Here is a 23,168-nt window from a genome sequence, read left to right on the forward strand (position 1 = left end):
GCATGTTAAAGACAGCATGGTAGAGTAGACAGGGCCTAGGAACCCTGTGTTCAAAGCCCACCTCAGACATTTTCTAGCTGTGCCACATTGGGCAATTCACTTCACCTCTCTGGGCTTCAGTTCCATTTGTGAAATGAGGAAATGGGACTCTGTATCCACCAAAGTCTATGATCCTCTGGCTTTGAAGACCTACGACTCTAACTGACCCATTTTATAAAAGGAAAAGCTGAGACCCAGCAAACATAAGCAACTTCCCTGTGATAACACGGCTAGAAAAAAGCAGACCCTAAACTTTTAGTAAAAATCGTCTACCCTTTTTCCAGAATGCAGTGTCTCAGAAGCAGACAGACCCAAAATGGATTCCATAGGCCAAAAGAGCACAAAACTCTTAAAATGAACTGGCAGGGGCTGACAATTATTCATGTAATTCCCAGGAGTCCTCTCCTTGCCCAGCATCCCCAGAAAAGCTGTTTGCAAGTTCAGAAGCCCAGAAACCAGAATAACTACTAACCTAGAGTATTTTGGTCAGTGTGCTTTGGGATTCCCCGAACAAGGAAAAATTCCATCCATTTCCCAGAGCCCCATGGGGGAATTTTAGCTCTTGACCCTTTTCTAGAAATCAGTAAGAAGGGATTATTTTCAGAACAGCAAGCTTTAAGAAGCTTGCCATTTCTTTCTCCCACTCTAGCCCCAGAACACAATGGAAATGAACTGACACAATGGACTCCTTTCTTCTGTAGGGGCTAGTACTGGAGAGGAACTTCTTGGGGGGAAAGAACTTGAGAAGCTATGGGAGAGTTATGTCCTGGGAAGAAACCAGGCTCTACATTCCCAATTTCTGTTCCTTTCCTACTGCCTCCACTACCCATGAGTGCTCCCAGCAAGAGCTGGAACTCCTATAGGACTCCTATTTACACCAATAACTAGGCAGACCATTGACTCACTTGGTAAGAGAAGAGGGTTCATGGACCCTCTTATTGTTTCATAACAGCCAAAAAAGGTCTTTGGAAATCATTAGGGCCAAATTGAGATACTAAAATAGGAAAAGACTCATCTGAGGTCACAAAAGTGTAGTCAGGATTCAAACCCAGAACCTCTGACTCCAAATCCATTCTCTCTCATTTTACTACAGACAGATTCAATTCCCATAAAAACCAGTCTCTCCTTGTACCACAAAATCATAGAATCTGAGAGTCAAAAGGGACCTCAAGAAGTCCCTTCTAATTCAATTTATCTGAAAAATGAATATACCCTAAAGATTATCTGGAGTTTATGTGAAGACCTCCAGGTATGGAGAATTCACCTCCCTGGGAATCTGTTTCATTTTTTGACAATTCTGATTGCTCAAAAGTTTTTCCTGGGGGCAGTTAGGTGTCTCAATGGATTGAGAGCCAGGACTAGAGATGGGAGGTCCTGGGTTCAAATGTGACTCCAGATATCTTCTAGCTGTATGATCCTGGGCAAGTCACTTCACTCCCATTGTCTAACCCTTACCACTCTTCTGCCTTGGAACCAATATGCTTCTAAAGGGTTTTTTTAAAAGTCTTTCTTGACATCGAACCTTAAACAGCTACCAACTTCCCAACCATCATTCCTCATTCTGCCGTCAGATGTATGATCTCATCCCTCTTCCATGAAATATCCCTTCACACACAAGTTAAAATAGCTTTCGTATACCCTTTGAAGTCTTCTTCCACCAAAATATCCCCATTTTTTTCCAGTCAAAATCATATAGCCTGAACTCACCATCCTGATTGCCTTTCCTGGACTCTTTCCAAGTCAGGTCAAATAGCAAGCATTGATTAAGCACCTACTATGTGCTAGGCACTGTGCTAAATGCTGGGGATACAGCCCTGCCCCAAGAGCTTCCCAAGAGGAAGAGGAGGGCACTGGACAAGATGACCTTAGAAGGACCTGCCCCGCTCTTAATAATAATATAGTAATAGCTGGTGTTGGTGTAACACTTTAAGGCTTAGAAAGCCTTTCATAAGCATCTATTTAGATACAACAACCTGGGAGGGGGAGGGGAGGCAGTTATCGCCAGTTTACCTGGGTCAGGCTGGGGTCACATGGCTAGTAAACATCTAATGCCAGATTGGACCGGAATCCCCTGGACTTGGTGAGGCAGGCAGTGCCGAAGAGGGTTCAGATGGATCTTCGGTCCTTCCATCAGACCAGCCTCCCAAGTCAGTCTCCTGCCCCCTTCTACAGCCCTCCCTCTAGATCCTGCCGTAGAAAGGATGAGCACGGAGTGTGGGCCTAGAGAAGGGATTCCCGCCTCTGCTCACCGAACCCTGTGATGTAGGTGGTAGTCATTGGGCCCAGGTGGGGCAGGGGGTGAGAGTATAAAGTAAGATGGACTTTAGAGTGGGAACCTGGGTTCCGAGGTCGCTCCATAATTAGGCAGTTCGTTTCTTCCAGCGCAAAGGCCACTCTCGTTTGGTTTTGTGCCCATGCCTTTTGGCACATTGCAGAAGCCCCGGGCCCCTTCTCAGCCTCGTGTTCTTATATGCACAGTATCACGAAGGAAGCCAGAGGTCAGTCCATCGCCTGAAACCTGTCCGTGGCTCTTCTGAAGACATCTGTGGACTCCAGGTTGAGAACTTCCAAGTCTAAGTCATGGTCTACCGAAGAAAGCCCTGGACTTGGAGTCAGAGCTCAGTCACACCAGCTGTGTGACCCTGGACAAATCACCTAACCCTTCTGAGCCCCGGAATCCTTAACTACAAAATGATCTTTCCAGCTCCAAGTCCGTGATCCTATTCCATAGAATCCAGAGGTTTAAATCATGTTGAGGGATAAAACTCCTTTTCACAATTGGAAGCGACCTCAGCAGATACTTAGTGCAACTCCTCGCTGAAAAAGAATCCACTCTGAATCCTTCTCTAGGGAAGCCTGCTCCATTTTATCCTAGTGGCCACTAGGATTGGTTGGGAATTCAGTTGTAGAGGAACTTTGGTTTAGTTGGATTTTAGAAATGGGCTCCACTTGTCTTCCATTTACTTTTTTCAACCTTTTTTCTTAGACTCGATACTGTGGATTGGCTCCAAGGTAGAAGAGCAGTGAGGGAGAGGCAATGAGGTTAAGTGACTGGCCCAAGTTCACCCAGCTAGGAAGTGTCTGAGGCCAGATTTGAACCCAGGGCCTCCCATCACCCAGCTGTTCCTGTCCTTAGTGTTTGATGTGTGTGACTCCTTAACTTTCTGTTATAGAGGTAGCCAGCAGTATAACATCCTTCCATTCTTTGGGTTAAGAATGTGAAATGAATATGGGAGTGTTTGTAGCTGGCCTGGAAAGATTTTATGTTCCTCTGGAATTTTATGCTTCATCTGAGATATTAAGTGCCCCAGGTTTATATTGAGGAAAATAGCCTCAGCCCAGTGGTTCTTGGAGTCTTTGACTGGCTTTCTGTACTCTTGCCACAGTCTATGGCTTGTCCCCTAGCAGGGTCACCCAAAGCAGGCGGCTCTCCGGGAGTTTTCAGCCGGGGTCCTCTTGGAAATGAAGATGCTTTGTTTCAGTAGCCAAAGAGAGAGCGGAGGGCATCCGGGAACTGCCAACTCAGCCAGAGACTTGGAAATGGGCTTTTGAAGAAAGGTGGCGTTGCCACTTCCCCCGCCCTTTACCAGGCTCTATCAGAGTTCACAAGACCCTGAATTTAGATCTGGAAAGGACCTCAGAAAGTCCTCTGATCCAACCCCAGGCTTTGGTAACGGTGGAAACGGAGGTCTGACTTACAAGACGAAGACATGGCAGGTTTGAATGATGGCAGGATGGGACCCAGAGAATCACTAGATTTAAGTACCTCGGGGCCCCCCGAGTCCAACTCCCTCATTTTACTGGTGAGGAAACTGAGACCCAGGAAAAATAAGCAATTACAGGAGTAGTAAGTAGCCAAATGGGATTCAAACCCATGTGCTCTAACTATAAAGCCAGCGGTTCTTTCCATTGTACCACATGTTAATAAGGACCCTTAGATAGTATAGCGTCCAACCCATGCCTTTGGGGAATCCCCTCTACATCTGTCTAGTTGTTATTCAGTCATTTTAGTCATGTCCCACTCTTGACAAAGAGACTGGAGTGGTTTGTCATTTCCTTCTCCAGCTCATTTGACAGCTGAGGAAACTGAGGCAAACAAGAGCCTTCCATAGGGTCACACAACTCGTGTTTGAATCTGGATTTGAACTCGGGTCTTCTTGACTCCCTCTACTGTGCCACCTAACTTCTCTGTCTAGTGGTTGATCTTAAAGGCTTTTTTTTTTTCCAGACCTCTAATCATTGCCACCCCAGCAGCCCACTCCACTTTGGGACACTTAACTGTTAGAAACTGTTGCCTTACATTAGCAGAAATGTGCTTCTCCTGTGCCACACTGCTCCTAGTTCCACTCAAGGACAAAGAAGAATAAGCAAATCCACTCTAACATGACAGCTCTTCAAATATTGAAAGACAACCCTCATGTTCCCCCTTGGAGGATGGAAAGAAAGGCTGACCCAATGGGGAACCAAAGCCGGGGTGCCTCAAAGACTTGCCACAGTGGCTGATCAACTTTGGGGCTTACGCTCTGGTCTCCAACTCTTGGTGGCTGGTACCTGGCTTCTTGCTCTTTGCTATTTTCAGTTGGTCTCTCTGTAAGGTATCACAAAATGAGGCAAAAAGAGGGAAACATTAAAGATGCTGAGAGCATTCCAGTGGGGTGTCCTAGGATGAAAGAACAGAACTATCAGTCAGCCAAGACATTTATTGAGCGCTTACTCTATGCAAAGTAGAATGTTAGCTCCTTGAAGGTGAGACTTTTGACTTTTTTATCTCTGTAATCTCCAGGCCCTTCCATATTAAGAACTTAATAATGCTTGACAAATGAATTTATGAATGAAAGATTTATGAATGAGTGAATGGATTTATGAATGAATGAATGAAAAAATTTGTTCTTAATCATCTAGGAAGATTGAGAAAAAAATAAACATTCCAAGCCCTAGGAGCTTATGGTCTAGTTGAGGAGATAATATGTATGCAAAGGAGCAAATACAAAGAAATAAGGCTATTTAGACACAGCTGCATAAATAGATGATTAGGGAAACAGTGACAGAATAGCAAGTGTCATGATGAGAGGAGGCTTCCTAGAGAAAGTGCACTTGAAAGGAGGGGAGGTCACTGATGGAAGGGGTAATGGTGAGGTCAGTCCAAGACAGGGAACACGTTCCACGTTCTCCTGCCCACCCCCAGTACAATGCTGGCTCTTTGAGGGCAGGGATGCTTTTTAAATTTTGTCTTGGTGTCCTCAGCACCTAGTACAGTGTTTGGCACATAGTAACAGGTACTTAAATTACTTGTTGAATTAATAAATAAGTGAATGTATGAAAGATTTACAGAGAGGGAAGCACAGTGGATTCTATGGATGCTAGAATGAGAATGGACTCTAGATCCCAGTTAGTCCTTCTTTTAAAAGTCCTATGTTCTCATTTTGTGGATTAGGAAACAGAAGCCCAGAGAGGTTCAGTGATTTGGCCAAAGTCACACAGTTAGTAACATAACCAAAATTTCCAACCCAAAGATGGAAGCACGAATGGAAGAATAGAAAGAACTCGCCTGAAAATCAGAGCTGATATTAGAGGGAAACCTTAGAACCCCGACACTACTGCAAAAGGAAGTCCATTTCCAGTCATAGCCATGCACCTATGGATACAACAGCTGAGCTGACCCTCCAGTGATGTGTGGAACTCTGGTATTTCTCCACTCAAAGCATCTTGTTGACATTCTGAGGTCCCTGGCTCTGCTAGGCCAGATCCATCGCCTGATAACACTGACGCCAGCAGGAAGGGCCAGGCCCAAGCCATGGTGTTTGACCTCTGTCCCAGAGGAGATTAAAACGATTCCTAATTAATAGCCTGTGGAATAGATAGTTACCTTGGCTGGCAAGTAATTGAGAGCCCACATCCACTGGAGGCCAACCCATAAATTGTGCCTAATTAGCCCAGGGTCAGGCCACCGGCCACTGGGTCCTTCTAACCTAATTAGGCCTTCCTGGAAACATTGCATCACTGGTATCCCACTTCTCTTCACAATGGCTGGCTTTTATGTTGACCTGGCTGAGTGACCTCCAGATGATACTTCTAGTAGGAGGAAAGCTGGTAAAGATAGCCCCAAGAATTCCGTTTGTCTTTTATCTTTCAAAATGTATGTCTTGTCTCACCTTCTCTATGAGCCCATTTCCTGCAGGGCCAAACACCATTGACCTTAGGTACCTGGCCAATGATGAGATACGGGTTATAGACCTTGGGGAAAAAGATTTTTAAAATTTTTAAATCTTATTTTCATGGAAAGCTTTTGGTTTTATATGACATTCATTCCCAAATATATCCCTTTACCCTCCCCTATCCAGTTTATCTCACTTTTAACTAAGGTGGTTTTTTTAAGAGATGAAAAAGTTGTTCAGCTAAACAATCCCTCTTCAGCCTTGTTGAAGAGTACATTCAGTATTCACACTCACAGTCCCCCAGTTCTAAAAAGGAGACAGAGCTATGTATTTTCCCCATCTTTACTCTGGAGCCAATTCTAGTCATTATAATTACACAGCATTTAATTCCCATTGATGTAGTGACTGTGTTCCCTCTTACTTCACTCTGCATCAGTTCATGTAAATCATCCCACGCTTCTCCAGTTTCTTTAGTCATCTTTAGTGAAAGGCAACCATGGCATAGTGGGCAGAGAACCCATTCTAAAGCCAAGAAGACCTGGGTCAGCTCCTGTCTCTTAGACCCTAGTAAGTGCCCTGGTCAGCTCTCTGAGTGTATAAGTCACAAAGATGATGCAGCCCACATTGGCAGAATAAAATTCTTTAGCAATACTTTCCTTCCACAGTGAAATTGCAGCTCCAGCGCCCTTTTCCAAGCTTTTTTTGCTTTTATGGCTCATATTCTATTCTGTCGTGTTCCCTGGGCACAATTTGTTTAGCCATTGTTATAGGGCCCAGAAGCTACCCTGGGGTAGTTGTTCTTTCCTCAGGAATGTCTTTTGCTGCCTCTTTCCCTCAACATTCAGACTGCTCCCACTCCTAATAAATTGGAAAGGACAGCTGTTTGATCTTCAGCCCTAGTGACCCATAGCAGGCTGGCTTTAGAGCTGATGCCCCAGTTTCTATAGCTCCTGAGTCAGGTTGCTTTTTGGAAGGGGTGGTGAGTAGCAGAACAGGCTTCCACACCCCTGGGCCCACTCATTCCACTTGGCCCCAGATGGGCAGAACTGAGAAGAATGGGTGGGACCAGCAAGGGAGGCAGGTTTAGGTTCAAGATGGGGGATGGGGGAAGAGAAACTTCCTAACACTGAGAATTATAAAAATAAATAAGGTGAAATAGACTGACTTATGAACTTGACAGGGAATGAGTTCCTCATTACTGGGTATTCATATGAAGACTAGATAAAGCCTGGCACTTGGTTGATATTTGGTTGATGGAGGGTGGATGGCCACTTATTGCATATAGTGCTAAAGAGATCACAGGTCAAGTACAGATTGGGTTAGATGGCCACCGAGTTTCCAGATCTGAAATTCTGTAATTCGCACAGAACCACTATAAGAGCTGGAAGGGACCTCAGAAACCATGTGGTCACACCCTTACCTAAACAGTAATTGTCTACAATGTCATGGACAAGTGGTCATAAGCCACCTCTCCAGGCCAACTCATATTCCACTTGAACAAGTTTTGCCTTATCTGTCGTTTTGCAACTTCCACTCCTTGCTCCTAATTATGTCATCTGGAAGTGAGTTTAATCCCTCTTCCATCAGGCAGCTCTTGAGTTGCTCAAATGACTCAATCCTCGGGCATTTATTAAGTGTCTACTATTTACCGGGCACTTGAACTCAGCTGTCACAACTCCTCCCCAAACCTCCTCTTCTCCAGACCAAATATCCTCAGTTCCTCCAACTGATTCTCCCAGGGCATGAACTTGAGGTCCTTCACCATCCAGCCCTTAGCTTTTCTCCCAACCTCTAGGCCTGAATCAACAACTGCCTATTGGGCAGAACTGATGGCCTGTAGGCATCTCAAATTCAGTTGTCCAAAACAGGTCATTATCTTCTCCTGAACCCACATTCTTCCAAACTAACCCATTACTGTGGAAGGCACCAGCATCCTTCTAGGGACCATGATGTCATTCTCCCCTCTTCTCTCACATACGCTCCACCTATCTGGTCAGTTGCCAGTTTTGCCATTTATACTTTCATATTATCTCTTACATCTGGCCCCTTCTCTCAACTCACTTGACTTCTACCCTAGTTTAAACCCTCAGCACCCCTTACTGAGCCTCCTGGATTTTCCTGACTCAAATCACACCCCACTCCAATCCATCCTCCATGCAGTGGCCAGTTATTCTCTTTAGGTTTATGACTAAATCACCTATCCCCTACTCCTCTCAGTAAACTCTAGTGGCTCCCTATTGCCTTTAGAATAAAATATAAACTACTGTTTGGCTTTTAAAGGACTTCATAACCTCTCTAGTCTTCTTACTCTGCACCCTCTATGGGCTGGTAGATGGCACAGCGGATAGAGTGTCCTGCCTAGAGGCAGAAAGAATCATCTTTCTGAGTTCAAGTCCAGCCTCAGACCCTTACTAGCTAGCTATGTGATCCTGGACAACTTACCTAACCCTGTTTGCCTCAGTTTCCTTATCTGTACAATGAGCTAAAGAAGAAATTTCTTGCCAAAAAAACCCCAAATGGACTCAAAAAAAGTGAGACCCAAGTGAATAATATCAACACACCCAAGTACACTGGCCTCTACTTCCATCTCCAGACTTGATGCCTTTTCCCTGACTGTCCTCCATACCTGGGATGGTCTTCCTCTTCATTTCTGCCTCCTAGCTTCCATGGCCTCCTTTAGGGCTCAGTTCAAATCCTACCCTTCCTTAGGTCTTTCTCAGGCTCTTCCCTGCCCTCCTCCCCTCTTAGGTTACCTTTGGTTGACTCCATTTATCTCATGACTATCTATAGAGGGGCAGCTCCTTGAGATCAGGGACAGTTTTTGCCTGGCATACATACTAAGACCTTCTCGTTGTTTATTGATTGATCCTGGTTGCCCTCTTCTGGATGTGTTCCTCCTCCCTAGCAGCTAGGAGGTGGAGGAGGTTTCCTTTGGTCACTCTAGTCCCTTTAAATTGTGTTCTTCAATCCCCCCACCTTGGGTTTAGGGGCTTAGGATAAGAGCACCCCTCCTGTCACTTCCTAGGCATCTCTACCCAGGAATCCTAAACCTGGGGGGGACCGGGCCCCACAGCACCCCTCCCTCACAGCTGTCTGGGCTGAAGGGCAGATCCTCTAGCCGCTAGAGGGGATTAGCCTTGATGCTTTTCTTGGAGCAGCCACTGTTTAAAATCCCTTCTTAATAGTAAACAGAGCCTGCTGTCCCTTCGGACTGGCCTGGAGGGAGATTTGGCAGCTCTCAGCAGGAGGGAAAGCGGGAAGGGGAAGGCGGGGGAAGTGTCCAGCTCTGGTTTTAGCAATGTGGGACCCTGGCCAGTGTGGGCTCTGCACCAAGGCTGGCTTTGCTGAAGAAGCCTCATTATTGGCAGGCCCAGACCCAGCATCCCAAGTTATTGCTTGCAAGGGGAACTGCCCTGCTTCCCACAGAACCTGGTGCCAGTGGGGGGAGGCGATATTGGAAGGGATTCCCGAGCTCCAAGTTCTAGCTCCTCTTGGGAGTGAGGTGGATTGCTTCAGGCTGGCATGTTCCCAGGTCCCCATGGGTGACCCAGGAGAGAATTAGGTTGGCTGCCCCTTTCCTATGGAAGATCTTGAGTCTAGAGATAGAAAGGCCCTCAGAAACCGTCAGGCCACCCTCTTGGTTTTATAGCTAAGGAAACTGAGGCCCGGGGAGATAAAAGAATTCCCCAAGTTCCCATCCTCAACCTCATTCTCAAGAAGCATGTATGAATGCCTATTATATGCTACGTACGTAGAGCTGCCAAAGGGCTGGGGATGCAAAGGCAAAGATGGTGTATCCGTCCTCAAGGAGCTCACAGTCTCATGGGGCAAGGGGTAACACACAAACAACCATGTATAGACAAGATGGAGACAGTAAATGGGAGGCACAAAAGAGGTATCAGAGGAAGAGAGAGATAGAGAGGGGGAGCAGCTGGGGCTGATGCTGCCCTGCCTTGGTGCTGCAAGCAGGGGCTAGGGTGTCAGAGGGAAGGAGGGAGAACAACTTGCTGCCACGCCGGGGGCTGCTGCGCAGTTCAGACAGCGGCCAGCAGACTGTGTATGCGTGTGTTGCAACGTCTGGTGGAGCTTAGAGCATCCTGTCCATATGTGCAGCTGGGGTAACCTCCAGGCCGGAGCTGAGCTGAGTTGAGTGTGTGCGTGGGGTTTAGGATGGATGGGAAGAGGGCTGCTGGCACCTTGCATCTCATTTACAGCCCTGGGTTCACCGGCAGGTCAGCGCCTCTTCGTGACATCATCACATTTGTTTACCATCTTCTTGGGAGGAAGTGCTGCCCCTGCTTAGAGTGGGCTTTCCTGCCCCCAGCCCCCAACCCCCTCCCCTTGCCCTCTCTACAGCACTTGTCCCCTCCCCCCCTCCTCCCCACACCCCACTCTGCTGACAGTTGCTAGAAAACTCTGAAACACTCTAGGGAGTCTCAACATTAGATGGATTGGGAATGAACTGGCTTCAGTTCTTTCTTTTCCACCCTCCAAACTCCCTCCCTTCCAATTCCAGGCCCCCATCCCATCTAAGAAGATTTTGTTTGGCTCCAGGCAGGGAAAGATGGCTGCTGCTTAGTTGGAAGGAAAAAATTGGGGAATGATTTGTTATTAGAGACTGTTTTGTCCAACAACCTGTAGGAAGAGCTGACCTGTGGCCTTTGTCAGTACATTAAGTCAATCAATAGACATTGATGAAGTGATGGATTAAGTGCCTACTATGTGCCAGGCACTCTCCTGGGTGCTAGGGATACAAAAAGGAAACAGTGCCTGCCCTCAAGGAGCTCATATTCTCTGGCTGAGAAAATTAAGTCTATAAGTATGTGGAGAATGAGTAAATGACTGTTTATTAATTACTAACTATATCCCGGACACTGTTCTAAGTTTTAGGGATAGGAGGTGCCCAAGTGAAGACATTCTCTGCTTTCAAGGAGTTTACACTCTAAGGGGAAAAGACAACAACAACTGATAAAAGCTAGCTTTCCTATCCTGAGATCCATGAACTTTATGTAGCTCTCCATCCATCCACCTTCCTATAGCTGTCTATATCTACATGTATATACATAGGGAGAAGTAGATAGACTTAACTGTTTCAATATAATTGGTTTCCTTTGTAATCCTCAGGGTTTTGTGCATTTAAAAACATAATTCTGAGGTACCCATAGCCTTTACTTGACTGACAAAAGAGTCCATGACCTAAAGAAAGTGAAGAACCACTGACATAAAGCAGATGATGACCACAGAAAAGTGACATAAAATATAAATTGCCAGGCCATTCTTTTAGACTGTCAGTTAAAGGGCACACGTGCCCATTTGCATTCTAAGAGGGGGTCCCACACTCAGATGATATCATAGGTTTATGAGGTAGTTAGCCTGCTCAGTGGATAGAGTGCCAGACCTAGAGAGAAGTCCTGGATTCAAATCTGGCTATCAGATACTTCCTAGTTTTATGAGCCTAGCCAAATCACTTTAGTATTGATTCTAAAATGGAAAGTAAAAATTGAGCAAAAAAAAGGAAATCACAAGTCTAGTCAAAGAAAAATATAGAATAAATACAAGAGAAATACAAGATTGTTGGAGAGAAGAGGAACCAGCCATTGGGAAAATCAGGAAGGGCTTCCTGTGGAAGATAATTGAGCTGAAGTAGGTGAGAAGGGAGGGCATTCCTTAGCATTTCAGTCCTGGGAAACAGCCAAGACAAAGGTGTGGAGATGAGAGTGGGAGGGCTGTGTGAAAAGCAACATGAAGGCCTGTTTTTACCTCAGAGTGCCAGAAGGAGAATAATGGATAATGAGGATGGAAAGGTAGGTGGGAGCAGGTTGTAAACAACTTTAAATGGCCTTCAACCTGCATTTGTTGAACACAAGGCACTACGCTAAGATAGGAAGACTAAGAGATAGAGATAGGCACAGGAACTATGATTTCATCAAATTGGGAAACTCCTTCCATCAATAGGTCAATACCTTCTCCGCACTTAGAGATTGCACTCCATGTGTCTTAGGGCCCTATCTTGGCTCTCTTGCCTCCTCTCTCTTTATGCCAGGGCATCTGGATTGCAGAGGGTCTATGATTTTAGACAGAGGAAAAATGATTCACTAACTTTTAACTAAAATTTAGCATTGCTTTCAATCATGGAAGGGAAAAGTCATAGTTCCGAGAAAGAGTCCATTGACCGACAAACTGGCAAAGAAGTCAAGATCCCCTGTTCTATAAACCTTGAGCACAGGAGGTGGTCCTTTCTCCTTCCTCCTCCTCCATCCCTTTGTAAATACAGCCCCTGGCACCTACAGCGGTAACTTCTCAATAGATGAATTCAGAACTGAATTGAACTCTCATCCGCGCCTTTTACCTCTGGTTGGACTTTCTTTTCAGCTTTTCAGCCACTCTTTTTTTTCACTCTTACTTTCTGTCTTAGTAACAACTCTAAGGGCAAGGGATAGGCAAAGGGGCCAAGTGAGTTGGTCAGAGTGATTGAGCTAGGAAGTATCTGTCTAAGGCTAGATTTGAATCCAGGACTTCTCTCTAGGTCTGGCACTCTATCCATTGAGCAACCTTACTGCCTCTCATCCCCTCTTAAAGTATGGCTCCAGAGCAATTCTCTAAATGGTCCATGGACAGTTTCTTCTCGCACTAATGCTGATTCCATACTTTGTCTGGGGAGACTTCTTTTGGCAGCAGGTGGGAAAAGGGATCCATAGTTCCTTCCAAGACGATTAAAGATTGGAAAAAATTGAGAATCCCTAGGGTAGACAGCCTCATTGGCTAGAGTGGAGGCCCCTATCCTGATCTTTATGTATTGTTTCCCTACAGAATACTCCAACATCACCTCCTTAGTCCTACAGCTACTATACTGGCTCCTCTCAACCCTCTCCCAATAAAGAGATAATTTGCTTACGTGGGTTAGAAATCACCAAAGTTTTTCCCCCAATCCCTCTCAGTGTTCATAAGTCTGCAATTGGGAGGGATTTCCAAAGCTCTCTAGGGCAACTCTTCATCTTACAGTCCAGCTGGGGAATAAGACATCCATCCACAGATGATATCGAAAAAGGGGATGGGGGAGGGAATAAAGGAAGACTTCCTGGAAAAGGAGGAAAATAACCTCTGCGGAATGAAAAACAATAGAGACGGAGTGACTGACTAATGATTTCCAACACACAAGATATTCTAAAAATATAATCCAACAGTAGAATTTGTTGATGTAACTAACACATGGTGCCTCTGTGGAGAGAAGAGTGGGCCAACTGGTACTCCATCTTTTTTGCCTCCTACACTCTCTGGCAATGTCTGGAAATGAATACTTCCCAGGCCTGACCTATCTCCTTCCTGGAGGAGGGCGAGTGATTTAGGTCTTTGGTCACTGTTCTATTCTCCTGGAACCCCGCCCCCTCCAACCTCCTAATTCCTAGAGATTTCATCAGTCCTATATTTTTTATGACAACTTGCTTTTAGCCTAAGGACAATATAATGACCCCCTTTCCTGCTACTTTGTAAAACTGAGATCATAGATGAAAAGTTAGTACAATCACAATAGCTCATGGCTCCCCAGTTAGGAAAATTCTTAGCATTTCCACAAGGGTTTCACCTTTTGCCTTAATTTAAATTTTATGTCTCTCCAGTTAGCCTCTGGCTTCCTCTAGTCTAAGTATACTATAACATGTTTCCTGGCTGACCCTGTGTCTTTAGATGTAAAGCAAAGGGGGTACAGGAAGTGCTTGGATAAAGAAGTAGAAAAGAGTGGATGATTGTGTCTATTCCTAGACAGGCACCAGGATGAGAAGTTGGGAACTACCCACAGGTAGTAGCAAAGTGATCATTTGAACTTAGATCCTCTGATTCCAAATCAGGGCTTTTTCCACCAGAGAGAGAGACTTCTGATCATCTATCATGTGACCAGGAAAATCTGAGCTAAATAGCAGATTGGGCTGTCTTATGTGTATGCCCTTGCATCACCATCCTTTTTCGTTTCTCTTTTTAACCCTTACATTCTGTCTTAGAATCAATACTAAATATGGGATCCAAGGCAGAAGAACAATAAAGGCTAGGCAATTAGGATTAAGTGAATTGCCCAGTCACACAGCTAAAAAGTGTCTGAAGCCAAATTTGAACCCAGAACCACATGTCTTGAGGCCTGACTCTCTTGTCTACTGAGCTCTCTAGCTGCCCTCCATCACCATCCTTCTTTGAACTTTTGAGCAGTACCCATATCATTTCTGGCCCTCTGACATCATCTCTTAACAAGTAGCACCATGTTTAACACTTTGTAGGTGCTTAATAAGTGATTGATTAGAGTAGGGAAACTAAGGCCCACTCAGGTTCTGTACTTAGATGGTCTCTAACTTCTCCAGTGTGAATGTCACTTAAATCACAGCCCAACCACGTTCTCTCATTTTGTAAGACGTTTCTCACTTCTCCTTTCCCATAAATCCCCCTCAGGGGGTCCACCTTCCTGCTATTCTTCTCTTGACATCAATACTTATTAAGCTCTTACTGTGGGACAGATACATATTAGACACTTTGAATATAAATACATAAATGAATAAGTTCCTCCTTCAAGGAGCTTACAATCCAATGAGAGACCAAATATCCAAATATAGGCAGACACAAAATAATTATAGGATACTTGGGGGGGGGGGGGCGGTCAGGCACCAGCCAGTGGGAGATCAGAAAAAGCTTCCCAGAGGCAGCCGAAGAGGAGGAAGAGGAGGAGGAGGAGGAGGAGCAGAAGGAAATGTTTTCCAGGCAGGAGGGTGGGCCAGGGCAGAGGCCCCTGTGGAAATGGAATGTCCTGGGTAAGGGACTCTCCATGCCTTGTTCTTCTCACAGGCCAGTCCACCTTCTCTTCCAGGCATCAGATGACACTCTTTAGGCTGCTTTTTTATGCAGTTCTTAATCGGTTACATATAATTGTCTCCTATCAACCTTTCCATCTGCCTTAGGTATGGTCACTTGCCCTTAATCATAGAACAAATCAGGAAGAAGACAGGGGTTTGAGGCCACGCCCCCTGATTCCTCTTTTCCTTGGAGTTGGATTATATGATCTTTTTCTGTGTGTCCAGCTTGAAAAATTAAGACTGATTAGTTATTGGACTTGAGGCACCGATCAGTTTCCCCATTTGTAAAACGGGTGGAGGGAGGTGGAGGTGGCCGCTAAGGGCCCTCGTCATAGTTCTCCAGGATCCTGGGCTTCCCTGGGACCGGAACTCTTCTCCTTTGTTCCCTGTGTTCCCTTTAGGTTTCCGTTTGCTTAGGGAGATGTCCATGGTTTGGAAGTCCTCCCTCTCTAGCTGCCAGCTCTCAGGACGGGACCGCTTTCTCCCACAAGAGTTTCAGTGTCTTCATCATTTCCTGAGTCCTGCCATGGCCGTTTTCGTTTGAAGCCAAGTTGTGTGTGGGGAGACAAGCCAAGGGGCAGGAGTAGGAAGAGCGAGGGGTGCAGAGGGAGCCAGGCAGGCCAGCTGCACCTTGAAGGAGATGGGGCTTTTCTGGGAACATCAAACATCAAAGCAAACAGAAGGGGGACTTTTGAAAAGCTCGGCCAGATGGACTTATAATGCTTTTCTGCTTTTCTTCCTCCCTCCCTTCCTTCCTTCCTTGCCCCCTCTCTCTGTAGGGCCCTCCCCCAGTCCCCTCCCCACCCCCCCATCCTTGGAAGAGCCCTTCTGGTCTGGTCTTTGGGGACAAAGCCAGTTCCTGGCATTGTTTGTCCCCAGGGCCTCTTCTTTGTTTCCTCCCCATTCAAGCCTCAAAGACTGGACAGTTCTGTGGCCCACTTGGGGACTGGTTAATAGCAAGCAACACCCCCTCCACTTCCCTGGCCCGCCCCAGGCTTCTCCTGTACTAAGCGGAGGCCCCAGGGGGCCCGCAGACATTCATCCTGAGCTGGAGAGGAGAGGGGCTCCCTGACCTGGGCTGGAGAGAAGCTGCCCTCCCCCAACCTATCCAGGAAGTAACCCGAGTCCTTGCGCCAGAACTCGGGGCCCCTTTGGCGTTCCATCATGCCTTTCTCACACCTCAGTCCTGCTTCAGACACTTATTACCTGTGTGACCTTGAACAAGTCCATTGAATTATCTGCTCCATAGAGTATTGGACCGAAATCTAGATCTCGAGGGGACCAGCTAACCCTGCCCGCTCCCATTTTACCAATGAGGAAACTGAGTCCCAAAAAGATCAAGTGATTTGATGGGATCGTAGATTCAAGGTGGGATTCGGATTGGGCTGTCCAGGTCTGTCGGTATCTGCAAAGTCAAGGAGTTACACATTTATGCACACTTGGGTGTGAATCCTTGAACACGTCGGCATGATTGACTTAGAAAATTCAAAGGGCAAAGAAAAGTCAGTGTAGGATCGTCTACACGGTAGAAAACTCAATTTGACTACATGTATTAAGGAACATTTTTGTATAATATCATAATATAATATTGGAGGCACTTTGCTAAACATGGAGGACACACACAAAGTTGTTTGTCCTGCCCAGCAAGAGCTTGTATTCTCCTCAAGAGAAACAGTACAACATGGAGAAGTAAATTCAAGGAAATTGGGGGCAGGAGAAAAAAGACCTGATGAGGGAGGAAGATGGTGAAATAATGAAGCATTTCGGACCATCTAAAGCCCTGTTCAAGTTATCACTTTAATCCGTGACCCAGATCCCCAGCTGGAGTTGACATGGGCCAGGGACAAGCTTGGGGCCCTCCCACTACACGGTCCCCTGCAGACATCCAAATGAAGCAACAGCCCCATTCGCCTCTTGACATCAGTTTCCTCTCGGGCCCCCCATCAGCTGGGGCTTCTGCTTGGCTCCAGGCCAGAGTGGTCCAGGAATTCCTCTGTTTCTTTCCAGAGGAAGCTCAGTCCAGGACTGGCCCATCCAGGCCTCACTGACAGCTATTCCAAATTGTCTGCCCTCCGGCAAACCCAGCCTGGCTCCCTTTAAAGCCCTCCCAAAGGCTCCCCCACCTCATGAGCTGTCCTCGCACCCTGGCCTAGACGGCAGCGAGCCGTGCTCGCCTCTGGTGTCTCAGCCCTGTCTATAAAGCTGGCCTTCTTTCCCCTGCCTCCGGCCTGGGGCCGAGTCCCCTCGAAGCCCCAGACCTAAGGGGCAACTCAGTGGGTAGGGAGCCAGGCATGGAAAGGGAAGGTCCTGGATTCAGATGTGGCCTCAGACACCTCCTAGGTATGTGGGCAAGACACTCAGCCCTAACGGCCTAATGCGCCTTGCGGCCTATGAGAAGGTCCGGGCTTCATAAAACAAAATCAGGCAGCCCCTAAAGCTGTGGCCCCTCATGCGTGGGGAAGCCTGGAGTAGACCTTCTCCTGTTCTCCTCAAAGGGCCTCGAGCATCCTTCTGTCAGGCAGACGCCCCACCAAATCCAGCTGGAGTCCCTCGAACCCGCGTCCTCTCTGGAAAAGAAAGGCTCTGTGGCTGGGGAGAAGGCAGCAGGAGGGACGGACTGGGAGCATGACGGCGTCCTTATCCATAAGCATCCATTGTGTGGCCGCCCCGGCTGAGACGCCAAAGAATACAGAGAAGCTCTGGCTGTCGCCCTGCGGCACGCCCAGGCGAGGGGGGCAGGAGAGATGGGGTACAGACAGACGGAATAATTGGGAGGGGCGCTGAGGAAGAGACGCTGGGCAGAGGGCCTCCGCTTCCTCCTCTGTAAAGTGGGCGAGGGTAGCCAGCCGCTGTGGCCTCTTCTACCTGCGGAGCTCTTACGGACCTCCAGCGAGGTCAGCCACCATGTTGCTCCTGTGTCCTTGCTGTGTATCACAAGCGAGCCAGGGACTGTGCAAGGAGTGCCTTGCAGCGTGAGAGACCTTGAAGCTGGGGTTCGAGGACTTGGAGCCAGACCTTGGCTTCCACCCGCCATCTAGGACCCGAGAAGGACCTGAGCTTCTTTCGGCCTCAGTTTCCACATCCAATGTCTCTCGTGTTGCAAACCTTCCTAGGCGGGCCGCTAGCTCTCCCCAGCATGCCCTGAAAGCTGGTTGGAGAGCAGGCAGGGTTGTTCTCTGTCCTTTCTCCCCCACCCATCGGGGAAGATCCCTGATTTTTGCAGGGGCAGAAGAGAGTTTCCTCTTATCCCCTTTCCCGGGCGCTGGTCAGCCTTGGAGGAGGTCACTCTGAGGTCACTTGGAGCAGAGAGGCCCCCCCACCCCAGAGCTGCCCCCCCCAGGGGATTACCCACCCTGCTGGGCTGCTGCCCTCCCCAATTTTCTGGTCAGTAACTTTCTGAAAGAAGAGCCGGGCTCCCATGGGAGGGGATCTGGGACGGGGGGAGGGGCAGTGTCCCTGAATGCGGGAAGGGGTGGGGGCCTGGGGAGGGAGAAGGCCATCGTCCCCCTCTGCCCCCTCCCCCCTGCCCCGATGGTGGCTGGAGGGACCTGGGGGGAGGCCGAGAGACAGTGGCTGGATCTGATCCAGGCCTGGCAGCTACCTGTCCAAGAAGAGAGATGACATTTTCTCTCCTCCCCCAGCCCCTCTCTAAATAACCTGAATGAATGGGAATTCAAAGAAACAAGGTCCCTGTGTCTGGGTCTATTATGAAGATTCTTGCTGGGATCCCTCTGGCTGCCAGCAACGCCCCAACTTGCAGCCCAGTTGCCAGTGAGACCCTGTCTTGAAGCCAGAGAGGAGCAGAGTTGGACAGCTCTTTTCTTCTTCCCATCCTGCTCCCAGGGTCCCTTTCAGATCCAGGAGCCCCTCCCCCGGCCCCAGCCCCAGGGCCCCACCAGGCTGGGCTCAGTGGCCCCCAGAGTGAGGAGCTTTAGACCAGCGCCGCCGTGCTGCAGATGGCGCGCAGCAAGATGGAGAAACTTGCCCAGGCTTCCGCAGTCGCCTGAGATGGGATGGGATTCTCCCTGTTTTGTTCTGGTGTTTTGTTGTTGTTTTTTCTTTTAAAAGCGCTCACCTTCTGTCTTAGAATCAGCTGCAAGGCAGAGCATCGAGAAGGGCCGGGCCATGGGGGTCAAGTGACTTGGCCAGGGTCACCCAGCTAGAAAGTATCTGAAGCCAGATTGGAACCCAGGATGTCCCATCTCCAGACCCGGCGCTCTATCCACTGAGCCACCTCGCTGGGTCGAGATGTTCATCCTGGACTCCAAGTCCGGCACCCCATCTACCACTCGGACGACCTAACTTCCTGGTCCGTCGTGGGTGGTGGGTGGCTGCGCTTTCCACTGAACAGGGTAGGTCGGAGGTGGGCAGGGGAAGAGGGGACATCCTTGTCCCCAATTTTAAAAGGTTTGAAGCCGATTCTGAAAAGCCGACCCCCAAGGCTGGCCCATGAGGGTATTCCTTCATTGGGGTCACTTCCTCCTCGCAGCGGGGCTTCAGGTCAGCCCCACAAGCATTTGTGACGCTTCTAGTACGAGCCAAAGAGCAGCAGAGTAGAGAAAAGCCCAGCCCAGAGTCCGTGAGCCTGGGCTCAGACACACGCTGGCTGTGTGACCCTGAGCCAGATGCTCACCTTCTCTGGACCTGAGGCAAGCGGCTAACAGCCCCGCTTACAAAGAAGGCGCCGACCTAGCTGGGCAGGAAAGATGGCCTCCTCTGAGGGCTCCCTCTCACAGAAATGACTCCGCGACCTTTCCCAGCCCTCCGGCCGCCCTCCGAGCTCGCAGGCCGCTGCGGGCTCGCCCACGGCCGCACGCTGAGGTCAGCCAGGATCCAAGCCCGCCCCTCAGATGGGGACCCATCACGAGTCTGGGGTTTAGGGAGACCCATCAGACGCCTCTTCATTCAAAGGAAATCATTCTTCTGGTTCCCAGATGGATAAGGCAAGGCTGGCTTCAGCCTCCAGCCCCGCTCAGCCTCCCTGGCTTCCTGCTACTGGCCAAACGTCTCCCCTCGCCGGCCGGGGAGGGGAGCTGGAGAAGGCTCGCACTCGCTGCCTCGGCCCTGGGCCGCCTTTCGTTGCCTCCCCAGCTTTCTCAGCCCAGACGATCCCTGGGCCCGACTTCTCCAAAATGTCCAAGTCACCGTCTGGCACAGAAGAGCCTCCGGGCGCTGGCTTTTCCAGGCCCAGCCAAGAAGGGGCTTCTGACCCAGAGAGCCACTGGGGAAACCGAGGCGGCCAGGGACAAGAACGTGCACAGCCGTCCGCTCTCCTCCCCTCGTGCCAGGGATCCCTGCCCGGCTGAGGTGTTCCTCTGCCCCCCCCCAACATCCACGCCGCACAGATCCCCGGCCTGCATGCACAAAAGCCCCTCCGTCTCCCCGTCCTTCTCGCCTGAAAGACAGGACGGCAATACTTACGCCTGAGGCGCAATAGAAAAGCGCGTCATTGTTGTGTGAACAACTCCAGACAGCTCTTAGCTCTGCCCGGACCTGGGGCTGCCTCCTCCTTTCCGGGATCCCGGGAGAAGGGGGTGGCCTGTCCAGCAGGGCCCTCGGGGTCTTGGAGGGATGGAGAGTCGGGGTTCTGCGCAGATCCGGGGGCTTCCTTTCAGGGGGGAGCAGGCATGGCGGCTCAGAACCCTCCGGTGCCAGGGTCCCCTCCACTCCCAGCCTGGGCTTTCTTTCAGTGACCTCATCTGTCTCTGGGTTCAGCTGTAATCCGGCTTGCTGTCACACGTTCTGTCCCTCTCCTCTCTGCCCACGGTGTGTAAGTACTGATGAAACTGAATGTTAATGGAGAGTTCTGTGCGGCCTGTCCCCACAGGGGCTATTTAGATACACAAAAGAGGGGCAGCAGGCAGTGCACTGGGCTTAGTCAGGAAGGCTTCTCTTCCCCAGCTGCGTGACCCTGGGCCAGTCCCTTGACCCCCATGGCCTAGCCCTGACCGCTCTTCTGCCTTGGAGCCAATACACAGTATAGATTCCAAGAGGAAAGGCGAGGGTTCAAAAAAAGAAAAACCCAACCCCAACGCCTCAGCAAGAGCCCCTGCCCTCCCAGGCACCATTTATGCAGCACCTGCTGTGAGCCAGGATCTTGGCTAAGTGGTGAGTTAGGGAAGGAAGGAGGAGACAGGTTCAGCCCTCGGATCAGGCGTTCTGAAAGGGTGCGGAGCGCCTGCCGGGTGCCTTCCTATTTCTCTGCATCCAAGGACTGAAGCCGAGGTTAGAAGGGACGTTGGCCACCTGTGACCGCCGGGAAGAGACCTAACCGCCCCCCCTCCCGCCGGGCTCAGGTCTCGGTCCATTAACAGAGGCCCTGAGGGACTCTCCAGCCGAGGAAGGCCTGGTGGTCAAGATCACCCAGAGCCCGGCTCGTCCGAGGAGCCCCCTAATGTTCTGTCATTCATGAATGTGTCCAAAGCCTTTTTAGATCAGTTTGTATTTTCTACCCGTAATGAGGTCATGAGTGACCACAGTTTATGACTTGCTGTGTGAAACAGGACATCACTCAGAGCAGCGACGTGACCGTCTTCTCTGGGGCCTTCCAGGCGCGTCCACATCCTTGGGAATGGCCAGCGACCACAACTGGGCTGCCAGCTTCGGAGCGGTCTGGATCCGTTCGACAGCTGCCATTCTCTCTTCCCCCTGCTCGCTACTTGGAATAGAGAAACTCGTTTATTTAAAGCTCCTTGATTCAGATGAGTTAGTGGAAATAAATCTGATTTAGGGATGGGGGGATTCTAGATTTAATATGGTTTGTTGTGTTTTGTTTTGTTTTCATCCAAGAGAGGGGCAGCAAGGTGACTGTGTGGAGAGAAAGTCAGATCTGGAGAAGGGCAGTCCCGGGTTCAAATGTGGGTTTAGACAATTCCTAGCTGGGTGACCCTGGACAAGTCACTCAAGGTCCCCTGCCTAGCCATGACTACTCTTCTGCCTTGGAACCAATACAAGTACTGATTCTAAGATGGAAAATAAAGGTTGGGTTTTTTAAATCAAATAAAAAATCAATGTTAGACACTATTTTCAGATAAAGGCCTTTGTGCCAACTAGTCTATAAGGATTGCCTAGGAAAAGCATGAATGAATATGGAGAATTGATCATTTCAGACATCAGATGCTTCACTTACAAATGAGTGCTTAGAATTCTTAATCTATCCCAACCCATGTGAATATCCCCCAAAATTACGGTACTGGTTTACCCAGCAGACAGAAAGGGAAACTGTCCCCAAGGAATCATAAATGCTGGATTAGTTGAGGCAGGAGAGAGAATATGGCATTGGAAAGACCAGGGTCCCCTTTCTCCACCTCAAGCGTCTGCAGAAGAGGCTCCATCGGGTGAGGGAGACAATTAACTATCATGGACAAAAGGGCAGAAACGCTAAGAAAAGGCTATTAAAAAAAAAGAGCTTCATTAAACAATTTATTCATACTCTGAGCCCCAGGAAAAATAGGGGAACCAATAAGTGACCCCCCCCCAGCATCGTTGTGTGATCAAGGAAGAATCCACGTGTGGACCTCACAAGGTGCTATGTAAATGTCACCATGATTATTGGAAAGGCTGAATGGTCTTGCTGAATTCTGTTAGCATTTTTCATAAAATACTTGGTTTTGATTTTCTCTTTGATATTTATGTTTCTTCCCATTTTCAGATCATCCTTTGGGGGCGAACTGAGAAATGCCTGAAGGAGACCACAGAAGAGATCCGGCTGATGGGCACCGAATGCCACTATTTTATCTGTGACGTGGGCAACCGAGAAGAAGTTTATCAGACGGCCAAAGCTGTTCGAGAGAAGGTAGGAGGTTTGGGAAGGAGAAGTAGGCCGGGGCCTCTCTTGAAATCAGACGAAGAGGTGGAGAAGCCCTGCGGGAGATGCTTGCATGGACAAAGTTCAGGGGTGTTTAAAGAAATGCCTTTGGAGTTATTAAATAAGGTGGCACAGTGGAGAGAGCACCACACCTGGAGTGGAGAGGATCTAGCCTCAGACTCTTCCTAGGCAAGTCACTTAATCCTAATTGCCTAGCCCTTGCCCTTCTGACTTAGAGTTGTTACTAAGACAGAAAGGGTTTTTAGGAAGAAAGGAAGGGAGGGAAGGAGGAAGGAAGGGAGGGAGGGAGGGAGGAAGGAAAGAAGGAAGGAGGGA

General features: G+C 48.7%; 1 protein-coding gene across 3 annotated transcripts in view; it reads left to right on the plus strand.

Annotated features, from left to right (window-relative positions):
* Positions 1–23,168, plus strand: part of DHRS3 (dehydrogenase/reductase 3) — a 79,670-nt gene that overhangs the window by 43,204 nt on the left and 13,298 nt on the right. For all 3 annotated transcript variants that reach the window (XM_056795756.1, XM_056795755.1, XM_056795757.1), the window contains exon 2: positions 22,677–22,820. In XM_056795756.1, coding sequence (XP_056651734.1) covers positions 22,737–22,820 — 84 coding nt within the window. In that variant the 5' untranslated portion in view covers positions 22,677–22,736. The remainder of the gene's footprint in view (positions 1–22,676; positions 22,821–23,168) is intronic.

Source organism: Monodelphis domestica, chromosome 4, assembly GCF_027887165.1.
Source record: "Monodelphis domestica isolate mMonDom1 chromosome 4, mMonDom1.pri, whole genome shotgun sequence".
In the NCBI taxonomy this organism is placed as follows: domain Eukaryota; kingdom Metazoa; phylum Chordata; class Mammalia; order Didelphimorphia; family Didelphidae; genus Monodelphis; species Monodelphis domestica.